Raw genomic sequence first — 13,618 nt, forward strand, 5'->3', positions numbered from 1 at the left:
AGGAGGGTATGGAAACTGTAGAGGGTCACGACCATGTTGGTTTTTGTCGTGCCTATGTCTCTAGTGCCTGGGACCTAATAGATGCACTGTAAATGTGGGATGATTAAAATCAACAAACAGATTTCTCCACTGTCATTTATTTATATGAAAGTTTAAAAAATATTTTTATTTTTTATTACAGTAATATCCCACTGGGACTTTTTCAGGTATAATTTCTGTCAGTAGATGTGAGCGCCTACTTCTTTATAGTAATACTTAGATAATGATCATACAGTTTAAATTCCCCGATTAAGTACATGGAGGGTATCTAGGCAGGAATCAAGGAGAGTCCTTCTCCTTACTGGCTGAGAAGAGGCCCCTTCTCTTCCTCAGACATGAAATTGTCAGATGACATTATGTGTCTTCCATTGCTCGTGAATGTTTAGAAGTTGGGGAGACTGTTGTCTTCTGTGTTACCTAAAGCCAGTGTTCCTGAAAGACTGCCTTTGGTGCTTATAACCATCAGTTCTGATGTGTAGGTGGTTTTTGTTCCTTTTTTATGAGTGTATAATGTATGTATTTATTTTTCTATAGCATATTATAACTGAAAAATCATTGCCATTCATGGAGAAAAGGGGGGTGTAATTTTTGTGCATTCTAATTTATTGGCTATGGTTGAAAATGCTGCCTTGAAAAGTCACATATTTCAAGCACAGAATGATATGGTGGCAAGTCTTCTAAGTTGCTTTCTAGCTACCTCAGTTTGAAGAGAGAGCTGTGAGAACGGTATGTAACCATGCATCATCCATTCCCCAACAAAACGCAAACGTAAGGTCAAACTTGATGTCTTTCAGAATATCATCACCCTTGCAGAGACCGGCTGTCTGGATTTCAGAACATTTTGTACATCATGTCTTGTGAGTGAGTCTTTTCTTTATAATTTTTTCCCATCGTAAAAGCAAATTCTTGGTTACATTGCTCATGTAAGCATTTCTCAAATCTTCATGGTATATTTATACACCTTTCTTTTTACCAGGTGTAAAATTTGTTTTTTAAAATTTTGCATTACTGTCAGAACAGTCTTCTGCCTTGAACATGTGGGAGAATGATGTTTGTAATCTCTTGAAGTTGCCTGTGGTTAAATCTCTTTGTGTGTTTTCTTTGCTTTTTCCTGCCATGAAGCATATGTTAGAACTAACTTGGAGTCAGAGGCTCATGATGACCCTAGAAACCACTTAGTGAAACCTTTGATTTAGCAACTGAAGATTCATAGCCTAAAGGGAGGAAGTAACTTTCCCTAAATTATTGGCAGAACCAGAAGTGTAACTCGGTTCCCTTTTTCTTAGTCCAGGGCTCATTCTGCTGTGTGGTGCTGCCTCTTTTCCCCTTCGTCAGTGTCAGTAAGCTCTGGAATTCAAATCCCTTTTAGTGATGGCCTAATTAGACATGTGGAAGTAAATAGTAATAAGGCATCCCAGAGCCTCTAAGTGAATTGATGATCGATGTAGGATTATTTGTGCCAGTGTCGCTATAATTTAGGAATAAGATTTTGCTTTTGATTTGTTACCACTTTGAGATTCTGATTTTTGCTTAGATCTCTCTTAATTGTCCACTTAGATAAGGAAGCCATTAAGGTCACTCCACTGCCACGTGTGCGACTCCTGTGTGGCTCGGTATGATCAACATTGCCTGTGGACTGGACGGTGCATCGGTGAGAGGCTCAAGTTTCCATTTACCATTTTGAAGTTCAGCTCTCTTTAGTTATGTGTGTGACTCAGAAAAAGTGGAAAGCATGTAAGGGGTCCACTCTTGCTTGTCAGAGAATCAGCTTTGTGGTCTAACACCTTTGGAACACTGACTCTTGATGTTAATAATAATAATTAATGTCATTTGTATAATATTTTAACATGTATAAAGTACCTTCATATATAGTATCCTTTTTGCACATCAGAGGTTGGTATTATTACCTCCATTTTAGAGTTGAAAAAATATTAAAGGTCAAATTATTTGCTTGAGATCTCTTTAGTAGTGCCAGTCTTCCACTCTAGATACCATGTCTTTTCCATATTTTGTGTCTTGTCCCTTTTATTCACCTTCTCTACTTGCCTCTAAGGCTCAGGTAGGTGCTAGAACCAGAGATGGCAGGGGTCTGGGGATTGCCTTCCACCCAGGCAGTGTTCTGATCTGAAGCCCTGGGTTTCCTCCGAGCCGTCACAGTAAAAGCCAGGGCTTTATTATGAGGAACTTCAGAGGAACTATGGTCATGGGTCTTCAGGGGAGGCTATGCATGTATAATCTTGATGAACAAAAGGCTGCCTCAGCTCAGGCAGCTTTCCTCGGTGCATTTTGATGTTCTCCACTGTTCCTAGAGAACAGGTGAAGAGAGAATTCCTGGGCTTCCGGGCTTCGTGTACCCCATCCCACCGCAGAGATGAGATGATTGGCATTATAGCAGGCACCTTTGAATGGCAGTGGGAAAACAATAGGATGAGCCCACATATTTTTATCACATTGCGATTACGTAGTGTTTTCGTATATATCATCCTGTTTGGTTGCCACAGGCCTGTGAAGTAGACAGAAGAGATGTTTTCCCCATATTAAAAGTGAGAACACTGAATCAGAGACATTAAATGATGTACCTGTAGTCACACAGCTTGTCATTCATAAATCTGGGTCTCCTGGTTCCAGTGGGTGTTGCTCCTTCTGCTGGGCTTTGCTACCTCAGGAGGAGGTGGGAACGTGATGGTGGCTAAGGAGCTTTTGTGTCATCAGCATCAAAATGCTGCCATCTCCAGCATCAAGGGGGCAGCATGTGCAACAGTGGGGCTTGGTTGCCCGGCCCCCTCACCCCTTCTTTGCTTCTGTAGGCCTTTCTCAGGCCGCAGGTTGCCCCTCTTTTGCTGTGTCAGTCTCCTGCAATATATCTGTTGCCCCTCAGATTTGTTTTCTCTGTTCCCCTGATTAAGTCAGTACTTGATGTCCAGAAGTTGTACTTATATAAACTTATTACACAGAAGGAAGGAAGAGACAGGGTATGACTTGCCCCAAATCCTGCCTCCTCCCCTCCCTCCAATGCTGTATAGGCCATCCTAGAGCTGTATTTGTTCTATCCAAAAAAGAAGTGTCTTCTTTTAGGTAGGTAATGAATAAATATTAGTTTAGTGAACATGGACAATTGAACATGACATATCAGAGCTGTTTGGTTTGGGTTTAATTGTATTTAAAAGCAAAACAACTGCTTATTTCTTTTTTACTTTGATGAAGGCTTTTGACAGGGAAGTGGTTTAATAAGGTCTTGATCTGGAAAATCATTGGAAGAAAGTATTAAACATGTTTTTCTTTTTGATGTAGGTTTTGGCAACCATCATTATTACATATTCTTCTTATTTTTCCTTTCCATCGTGTGTGACTGGATTATATATGAATCTTTCATCTGTAAGTATAAATTTTTCTTATAGCAAACTTATGCACCCGCACTCACATATACTTTTTCTTGTAAACTCTTGTATCTCACATTCCGGCTGGATGACTATAAACCATACCCTAATAAAAATGAAACAAATGTCTCTAAGACTCTCTCAGCATTGGGAAGCTGCAGGAAGTGCTAGAAGAGGTTAGTTGTCGGTAGTTTGGAAGAGATTCTACTCTAAAGTGACCTTGATAAATTTGAGAAGTGGTCAGAAATAGAGATTCATTTAAGGTAAGTGCAGATTTATCCCCCAGTGAAATGAGTAAAAATCAGGTAGGTGTTCAAGTACAAAGCAAGGGAAGTGATAAGTAAATAAACTAGGGAAAAAAAAAGGTTGGTGCTAGAGAGGTTGTGGGAGGGAGGTGGAGGTGGTCACAGTAATTAAGGAACAAAACTGAAAGCTCATGCCATTTGACAGATGTCAAGTCACAACTTAGAACTGACGGGAAAACAGTAACAATGATCGAAAGGTCGGAAATAATAACTTGGAAGAAAACATTAGCTCACTTATTCTGCATCCCTGAGAAAAGCAAATAACTTTTCATCAGCAGCGCAGAAGGGCATTGAGGGGGTCTCATGTAGGGAGTGACGTTGAGCTGTTCCAAGGTGAGCGACTAAGAACAGGGTTTAAATTGAAGCAGGGAGGATTTTGGTTAGCTCTTAAGAATTGCATGACTATGCTTTTCAGACCTTGGAATAGGTTACCTAACCAGAAACACTGTGCTTGTAGTTTATTTTGACTTTATTTGTTTAACTGTTTATTATTCATTTATTCTGAAGGTTTTAGGAGAATTTGGATCTAGAGGCAGAGGCTTCGCTACTGATCTGTTTCCATCCACCCTCCTGTTGTATTCATGCTTAAGTCTTAGATTTTGCCGGTAGAATAATACTAGTTTGTTGCTTGAGCTAAAATCTGAAATGATGCAGGAAGACGTGGAAAGTTTTTTCCTACAATTTTTCTTTTCCCCTTAGCATCCCAAGTCCCACCGCACCTTACACTCCCCACCCCACTCACCCACTGGCTTTCTCTAATTTAAACTTTGTTTAGTTTTTGAAAGACAGTTCCTCCTGTGCTGTCCCCAGCCTCCCAGATCTCTTCTCCAGAAACATCCAGTATTACAAGTTTTGTTTTGTTTAGGGTTTCATGTTTAGAGATTGTTAATTAAAATCTATGAAATGATCTATTTTTAGCCCTGCCGTAGGCATGGAGGGGGTCTCAGTTACCTTGTCAGCCCTTCTCCGTAACAGACACCTTTGGTGTCTCTGATCACTAGGGAATGCTTTCATAGCTCACTGTAACTGCCACCATCTCAAATGGACCTAAGTCAGAAGGTTGTGATCCCTGATCTCAGTTCTTGTCAAAAGGCCATCAGAAGTCCTAAGCATTGAAATTTTAAAACCTCTTAGATTATGTCCTGTGGTGTAAGAAATAAAAGATTTTTTTGACAGCGCTACTTTCTGTCGAAAGAGCTGCCTTTTTAAGGCCTGAGAATAAAGCATATTCCTGGAAAACCTTTTTAAGCTGGCCCATGGACCAACTTGTCCCTTGGACTTGATCCTCGGGGAGAGGAGCCAGATTTTACACCACTCTTGTCTCTCCCCATTCTCTCTCTTCACTAAAAATAGTCATCTTTGTGTGGTGGCTATGTCCAGCATACAACTGTATTGATAAGGACAGAAGTAATTTTCCATCACATTCATTCTTTCCAAGTTGCTTGCTTATTACATGCGTTTGGTTCTTCCCTCCTCTTTGTCTTTATTCTCTGGCTCTGAACCAATTTTTGTATCACGTTTTTTTGTTTCTTAGGAACAGTCCCACCTTACATTTACTAACAGCTGTATAGACTAGCTGAACATGTTTTGTTACTTTTATCCCATTTATATACCGACAGTATTTCTTTACACCGAATGCACGCATCCTGTCATTTATCGTTATTTCACAGACGGCAAAAACGAACTTGTGCTCCATTTTTCTAATGAGGCCTCATTGTCATCCCATCTTCTTTGTTTCTCATTAACGCTCCTGGTGCCAGAATGCTGCTGTGCACCCTCATCCTCCTCGTGGGATCCGGTTCCAGCTACTCTGACTCTGTGCAGCCTCCATGCATTTCCCCTTTTGTGAGGTCTGTTTTCAGGGTGGACAGTAAGTCACTCAAAGTGTCAGCATCCCGCAAGTTACAGGGAGAAAGATTTTAGATCATTGTTAGAAAGAACATCGTAACTGTCAGAGTTGTTTGAAGATCAAAATGATTGACCTGGAGCAATATGCGTTCCCTGTCATTAGCCAGTGACCACCTGATAAGAATGTATTGTTAGTACATATTAAAGTGTTATATTGCATAACATAATGTATGTGGCCATTTGCAGCCATATCTTTGATAAATCTGAAATCAGTCCTATGAAAATTTCCATTCAAAGTCATGCTGTGTTATCAAAAAAATTCCCAGAAGGGAGCAGTAGAAATCCATAAGCTGAAAGAAAGTAGATACTCTTTCCCACTCAGCAGCTGTTTCCTCTGCCTGCTGTTGGAAATGATATTCTTTTTTTTGTTATGTCAGGTACATGGAATGCATCTTTCTTTGCAGTCCTAATGAGAAGCTCTAAAGAAAGTGTAATTTACCTTACGTTTTTTACCTTGATTGTTACTGTATGATGATTGCCCTTAGAATTCTTCTGGCATATATTCATGAAAGGTGGTTGGAAATCAAATGAGACTCAAAAAGAAAAAATGGACAGACAGTTGATAGTTAAGTCATGGACTCATTTTCTTCCTGTCCCAGGGGCTCTTAAGTGCTGCTTTGGGAAAATGTCTGAAACTACTTATCAAGTTGTCAGAGGCATTTATGAAACCTCAAGGTGCAAATCTACACAATTCTTATTTCCTTGTCCTTTATGAATGCTCATGATGCCTGTTTAAAGTCATTGGTTTTACATAACCTTGAAGATCTGTTCCCTTATTTCTGCTGCTTCCTACCTGTGTTCTTACTGCTGCTCTTGGCTGTGGTTAGGGGGTCAATATCATGAAGACCATAGTGAAGACCTCACTTTTGATTGGCATGTAAATAGATGTTCCTGGGGAAAAACTGAGCTGCGACCATATGAATCTTGTTCTCTGTTCTTTTCCTAGGGGTGTCTGACTCATGAGTTCTCTCACCTGGCTTTTCTACCCCTGCAGGATTAATTATGGTCCCAGTGCAGAAGTACACCCAGTAACTGCATGCTGTAGGCTGTGGTCCAGTGGTATAGGATTTCTTGTGCCCACAGGAATGGCCCGTTGATCTGAACCCTTAGTAAGAGTTTATATTCTGTTCTGTAATAGACCCTTATCTTGCTGTAACATGGATACGATAGAGAATTTTCTAGGACAAATATTTATTAAATATATAATCATTCCCAGTTATCAAGTCCTTGAACAATTCACTTCTGGCCAGTGTATTTTATACTGAATATGCTAATTTTAGTGATGATTTTATAGACCTTTTTTGCTTTTATTCCCTCATTGCCAACTACCAATGCAGTATTATCATAGCCTTAACAGTGAGGTATCTTTTTTTTTTTTTAATCTCTGTTGAGCTGACATTTATTTGGAAGATAAAATCTTAAAGTTGAGTTCTGATCTGTGCTATCATGTCTTACTTTCTCTTCTCCCTAAACAGAACTGCAGTGATTTTTATCTTCTTGAGGAATGATCACTAGTTTGTTGCCTTTTTAAATAATGGGTTCCTTTTTTGTGAATTCACAGATTGGTCAAATCATTGTGTCACAACATTCAAAGCAGATGGACTGTGGACCTACCTCAATCAGATCGTGGCCTGTTCCCCTTGGGTCGTATATATCTTCACGTTAGCAACTTTCCATTTCTCATGGTCAACATTTTTATTACTAATTCAGCTCTTTCAGGTATTTATCTTCTTATAATGCCTTTGAGTAAAATTTCCAATACCCCATAGTGAGATAGAAAGACTAGAATTTCAAATCAGAAGACTTAGATTTGAGTTCCACTTCTGTCACTTACTCTGTGGGTCTGGGCATGTCATTTGACTCCCGAATTTCAGTTTCCTTGTCTGTAAAATGGGGATAATAATGCCTGTCTACTCTCGCAGGGTGGTTTAAAGGATAGAGTAATAAGGTGTTAGTGTAGCCCTAGTATTTATCTAATCTGACCTCTTTTACAGATAGAGGTACAGAGAGGTGAATTGAATTGCTCAAGGTCACCCAGTGAGTGGCAAAATCAGAACTGGAAACTTAGGTCTTCTGACAGTTCATTTCAAGGGTTTTTTCCATCATATAATTAAATTATATGGCGTATGAAAGCATGGTATGAACTGTAAAGCATTGTGCAAATATGAGATGATTATGTTCCCTCACTTTTCCCAGCCCTGTTTGTTATCCTTCTTATTATGCAGTACTTAAGTGGATAGAAGTGGGGAAGAAATGAAAGATGTATCACTAACCAACAGACATGGTAATTACACTTGCAGAGTAGGTCGTGACCGTTAGAAAGCTCATGCTCCGGGGCAGTAGCCACCACCTTCAGCTTTCTGTGAAGCTCCTGTCCCCTCCCTGCTGCCTGCCTTCGCTTATGAGCATAACCTCATTCTCATTGTTGCTACGGCCTGCCCCCGTGGAATGGACAGCCGTGATCATCTGAGCCGGTTATTGCCAGAGCTCAGATCATTAGAGCATTACTCAGCAAAAGCAAGATGTATTCCATTTTTATGGAGGAGTAACCAATTCTGCAATAACAATAAAAAATAAAGTAAGAAAAAAGGGGGAAAAGGCTAAGGAAAGGAATTAAGCTAATAATACTGGCTGAACTGAGGTTTCTGAATAATACCCGTCCTAGTCTCCTATCTGACATCTACAGACTCAGGCAGTAAGAATGGATATTAGCATCAATGATTATTAATATTATAATCATTTGTAATACCTAATATTTATATATGCTTTACATATTCCAAAGCACTTTCCCGTCAATGGCCTCACAGACATTTGAGATGGAGTCTGTGCCAAAGTCGTGTTTCCATTTTATGGATGAGAAAACTAAACCTAAGAGATGTTGAGCGCCTTGCTTATGGCCATAGGGCTCAGTCAGAGGTGGAGTTAGAAGCAGAACCTAAGATTTGGGACATCAGTTCTAATTCTCTTTCTTCTTTCCTGGACTCTTAGAATAAGTACATTTGAGGCTATAATATCTTTACTTTTTAAAAGAAAGTTTGTTTATAATCTCTGAGGCAGGAGAGTGGATTCAAAATTTTGGATAATTTTCAAAAACAGGAATTCAGAGTAAAGTTGTTTTCTTAATAAACAAGACAGTCCAGTTATTTAAAGCCTTTCGTTTCCTGAGGGCTCAGGTGAGTCATGGTTTTGACCGTAGGGAGTCAAACTGAGCATATAGATGGCTGGCAAGGACCGTGGGCTTTATTCTCACACTGACTGAGGTGTCCGCCCCAGTTCTGCCACTTTCTAAGCTGTGTGGCCTTGGACCAGTTACTTCATCTCTGTCAGCCTGTGCACTGGATCATTTTAAATATCTTATCGCAGATCCTTAGAGAATCCGATGAGGATGCTGTGATAATCTCTGTCTTACAGATAAGGAACTTGATGTTTGAATTATTTTGAGGATTAGGTGAGATAGCTTAGTGAATAATACTGGTTTTAATGATTTGAGAGTTTTTAAAGTTACCTTAATTCTTACACTTCCCCAAGTTTATGGATTTAAATGTTCTTCACTTCAGATTAACTTTTTTATTTGGCCCTTTTCAAAGAGATACTAAGAAGCGTATAGAGGTTGAGATAATTGCATTAACACTGACCTTATGTTGTTTGATTCACCTGGAAGTTGAATGCTGAATGTGTTGAGAGGCTAAACATGGCCGTAAGCCACAGCTTGAATTACTAAAGCAATCATTTCACGACTGAGTCAATGCACTCTGCTTTCTTGAAGGTTAATAAAAGTCAGACAATAAAAAAAAAAAAAATTGCCCAGCTACTAGATTTACATAGGAGTCTTGTTTTGAGCTGCTCTGTCCTTGCCCTCACCGTGATCATTGTTTAGCAGTCCAGGTGATGTTGCCTTTAGGGGAGAACTGAATGTTTGCCAGTGTCCTGTGATGGGATGCCAAGAGTGATGAGCCTCGATGTGGTGGTGTTTTTCATGTACCTTCCCACCTTCATTTTCAGATTGCTTTTCTGGGCCTGACCTCTCATGAGAGAACCAGCCTGCTGAAGCAGAGCAGGCACATGAAACAGACATTGTCCCTCAGGAGGACCCCATACAAGTAAGTGGGACCTATTCTGCCCACTGAGCCGGTGGAAGGTGCTGGCCTCGCCATTGGTTTCCCGACCTAGGGTCACCACCCACAGCCCTGCTGCCATCCTCTAACTGGCTGACGGAGTTGAACCTCTTCTTTCTTGGAAGCCTCAGTGACAGGAGATGAGTGGTAAGGTCATGAGCCCCAAGGTGGTAAGATTTAGTCTGCTGGACTCAGCACAAACAGTAAGTGACTTTGAAGTTTTGCCAAGATGGGAGATCTCTTCAGTCAAGCCACATGGTCACAAGGTTGCATATTGCTGGCATGAAGTCAGCGTGAGATAACTAAGCACGTGGCTGAGAAAGCCAGCCACGGGGCTCTCTGTAGAAAGCGTTAGATTGTGAGCTTTGCCAGGATTTTCAACCTGACTTTCTATCACCAGTAATTCTTTTAGCCTGATGTTTAAAGTGCCCACCTGTGTCAGGGAAGAGTTACTTTTTCAGGTTTGGGATATGTTTTCCCCAGAGCACTGGTTGTGTAAAACCTGTCCCCAGCTGAAAATGAGAGTGTTTGTAGGATTGCCGTCATCTTATGAGATGAGAGATCAGGGTTTGCAGCTTATCTTCCTGTCAGATATGTCGGGATCTTGGAGGCTGAGAGCGCTGCAGAGGTGACCCAGTGCCCTCTAGGGATTTGACTGCTCGCTGCATATCTCATGAGCAGTCTATTTTAAAGCACACTCACGGTACAAGATGAAACTGTTAGGCTGTTAGACAAGGAAATCAGAGCCTGGGATATGACTATGATGTGTGTTTAGAGGAGAGAAATTGACTTAATTGGGAAGAGACGGCCAAAGTGATGGAGTGTAGAGAGTCGTGTTAAGCTTGTGATGATTGTTTCAGACTGGCAGTGATAATAAAATCCCTTTCTCAGTGACTTAACCAGAGGAATATTTACTCCACCGAAGTATGGACCTCTTTGTGATAGAGGTGGAATTTTAAGCTGAGCCTTGAAAGGTGTGGGGTGGGGAGCAGGAAGGAAGGGCATCCCGAGCCCTGGAGAAGTGTCTGAATAAAGGACCAGAGGCGAGAGAGTTGGGGCGTTTTGGGGAATTGCTAAGACATGGCAGCATTACTGGAGGAACTAAAGGTAAAGCCTTGGAGCCACTTTGAAACTAGCTTCCCAAGATTTGTCTTATTGTCTTCCCCTAAGTTACTTTTACTCACTAGCCAGCTCTTGAACTGGGCCCTGTCGGTCCCCAGCATGCCTCCCTGCTTCCGCCCCATCAGTTCCGTGTGGGCAGCCCCCTGCCTGGGAAGCTACCTTCTTAGAAGCCTTGCAAATTTCTTGACCACTCTCAGTAACCAGCAGTGGCACATGCATCCTCACACACAGATGTGTTCTGATGTGTTTAAGACGTTGGGTTAGGCACTTGAAAGATGGGGCATATGCCTAAAAATGAATATTCATGATAACTGGAACAGACAGTAGCATTCAGGAATTTAATGGAGGGAAAAATGATGCTGAAGATATGTAGTCAGGAAGGCTCCAAAGGGGAAGTGGGCCTTGACCTAGGCCTTGAGAACTGGTAGGACTTAAAAGGATAAGGGTGTTACCTGATGGAAGAGTAGGGAAGTGTGGGTTCCAGGGTAGAAGAATGGCCCATGCAGTTGTGATCATGGGAAAAATAAAGCCAGAGTAGCTATAACAAAAGATGAGTTTGGAACTTCAATACCCGAGGAGTCCTGGGCTTTATTGTATAGGGCTGTGAGTACAAAGATGAGGGATTTGGCTTTGAGCCTCTGGGCAGAGGAATATTGTTAAAGGGTTTTGACTGGGAGGTTAGGGGCTATGAATATATCAGGTGTTTGGAGGACCAGTCTCCAGTATGTAGGATGAATTAGAAGGAATTGAGACAGAGACACCATTTAGAGTTTCTTAGAATTCGAAGAATCCCATCTTGTTGATCATAGTTTTTCTGGCCTGTCTGTCCTTTGAGATAGTCCAAGTCTGAATTAGAGCAGTGGGAATGGAAAGAAAGAAACTTAATGGTGGCAGTGACTGTTCTAGTGAGTGGGGACCCAAAATGAACTTGAGTTGCTGGGCACAAGCCAGGGAATCTCAAAATAGGGATTCAGGTCCAGAAATGGAACTGGGCTTCAGTTTCAAGGGCCATAAATTCAAGAACTGTCTGATTCACCTCTAGATTCCTGCAGGATCTTGGAAGGATGTATACTGTAAATTCTCAGTGACTGTTTATGGTTTGAATGAATGTTTGTCAAATGCTAACAGGAAATGTAGTAAGACGTGTTCTCTTTCTTTCTTGGCAGCCTTGGGTTCACACAGAACCTCGCGGATTTCTTTCAGTGTGGCTGCTTTGGCTTGGTCAAGCCCTGTGCAGTAGACTGGACGTCACAGTACACCATGGTCTTTCACCCAGCTAAGGAGAAAGTTCTTCGCTCAGTGTGAAGAAAAGCAACCCACAGCTCTCACTCTGATTTGTTTGTATTTATGTTGATGCCCTGTGGTCTGCAAGTGAAGTGAAGATTTAGAGTTCACCTAAGCCCAAAGGAAAACACAGGTGGTTTTTAAAGCATTTGGTAAAAACAGAAGTTCTCGAGAAAGGCTTACACGTTTTCAGACTTAGTAAGATGGACTGTTTCTGAACAATCTTGGCAGACATCTAAAAAAAAAAACTTTTATATTTTTCACAAGAAAATGCAAGTTCCTTTTTTTTTTTTTGGAGATAATATTCACCAATTACGGAGAAAATGCGGTATTTTCAGATACTTTTATTGGCTGTTTCAAAATAGTATTATTCTTTAAACTTGTAATTTTTGATAAATTATTTGTCTTTGTTTTATCTATAAATATGTAAAAAAATATTTAAATAGATGTACCTGTTTTGCTTTCACACTTAATAAAATTTTTTTTTTGTAGTTGAGACTTGGTTTCTGACACTTGACACTTCTTGAATCTTAAATCGAGAAAAGGTATATATAGGATGTGAAGAAAAATTCCCAAATCCCAGGAATGAGCTGAGATCACTGTTAGTAGCAATAACAAGATTTAATTTTGTTTTCCGTTTTGCTTAGAAAATTGAACAGGAAATCTTAAAGATTAATTACAGTTTTTACTTAGCACCCTTAAAATATTCGACTGGTGTGATTGTAATTGCTCATTTTCTTTGTTCTGGAAGAAATGGTAATTCAGCTTGAACTCGTGTGTGTGTGTGTGTGTGTGTGTGTGTCTGTGTGTGTGTGTGTCTGTGTGTGTGTGTGTGTGTGTGTGTGTGTGTGAATATGCCCCTGGACATGCATGCCACCTTCCCGCTGAAAACCCCTCCTTAGGTTCCCATTGCTCTTGGGGTAAAAGCTAAAATTGTTATCATGTCCAGCTGGCCCTGAATGATAGCGCCTTATTTTGTTTACCATCTTGTTTTGGACCACAGTTTGTACTCTAATTGCATAGACCTTTCAGTTTCTCAAAGACCTGTTCTCCTTTTTTCTACAGAGGCTTTGAGATAAGGAAACTAAAGCCTAAAGAAGTTTGTATTTTCTTCAAGGTCAAATGGATACCAAGTGGGCTACCCACTCTGAGGTCCCAGCCTCCTAGAATACCACCTGACACGTATGTGTTCAATAAATATTTGAATGAATTTGTTGTATGAATGCAGGGTTTTAAAGCAGTACATGATGTGATCAGAATTGTGGCTTGAAGACTGATTCTCATTTAAGGGACAGAAGGACTTTTTCTCTCTCCCTTCCTTTCCCACCAACACCCGCCAAGTAAATATTCTCAAATTGTGGTCCATAGACCAGTTAGATCAGAGTCACAGGGACAGGGCAGGGGCCTGGGGCTCACTTGTTTAAAATTCAAATTCCCAGAGCCACTGTATTGCAGCACACCTAATTGA

General features: G+C 40.7%; 1 protein-coding gene across 2 annotated transcripts in view; it reads left to right on the top strand.

Annotated features, from left to right (window-relative positions):
• The window catches only part of ZDHHC13 (zinc finger DHHC-type palmitoyltransferase 13), a 48,402-nt gene extending 35,677 nt beyond the window's left edge, over window positions 1–12,725 (top strand). The window contains exons 12-17 of one of the 2 annotated variants that reach the window (XM_060018604.1): window positions 834–896; window positions 1,597–1,690; window positions 3,331–3,414; window positions 7,191–7,348; window positions 9,632–9,729; window positions 12,033–12,725. In XM_060018604.1, coding sequence (XP_059874587.1) covers window positions 834–896; window positions 1,597–1,690; window positions 3,331–3,414; window positions 7,191–7,348; window positions 9,632–9,729; window positions 12,033–12,171 — 636 coding nt within the window. In that variant the 3' untranslated portion in view covers window positions 12,172–12,725. The remainder of the gene's footprint in view (window positions 1–833; window positions 897–1,596; window positions 1,691–3,330; window positions 3,415–7,190; window positions 7,349–9,631; window positions 9,730–12,032) is intronic. The other variant, XM_060018605.1, reaches the window with a different exon arrangement.
• Window positions 12,726–13,618: the final 893 nt, after the last annotated feature.

This window comes from Delphinus delphis, chromosome 8 (genome assembly GCF_949987515.2).
Source record: "Delphinus delphis chromosome 8, mDelDel1.2, whole genome shotgun sequence".
NCBI classification, from domain to species: domain Eukaryota; kingdom Metazoa; phylum Chordata; class Mammalia; order Artiodactyla; family Delphinidae; genus Delphinus; species Delphinus delphis.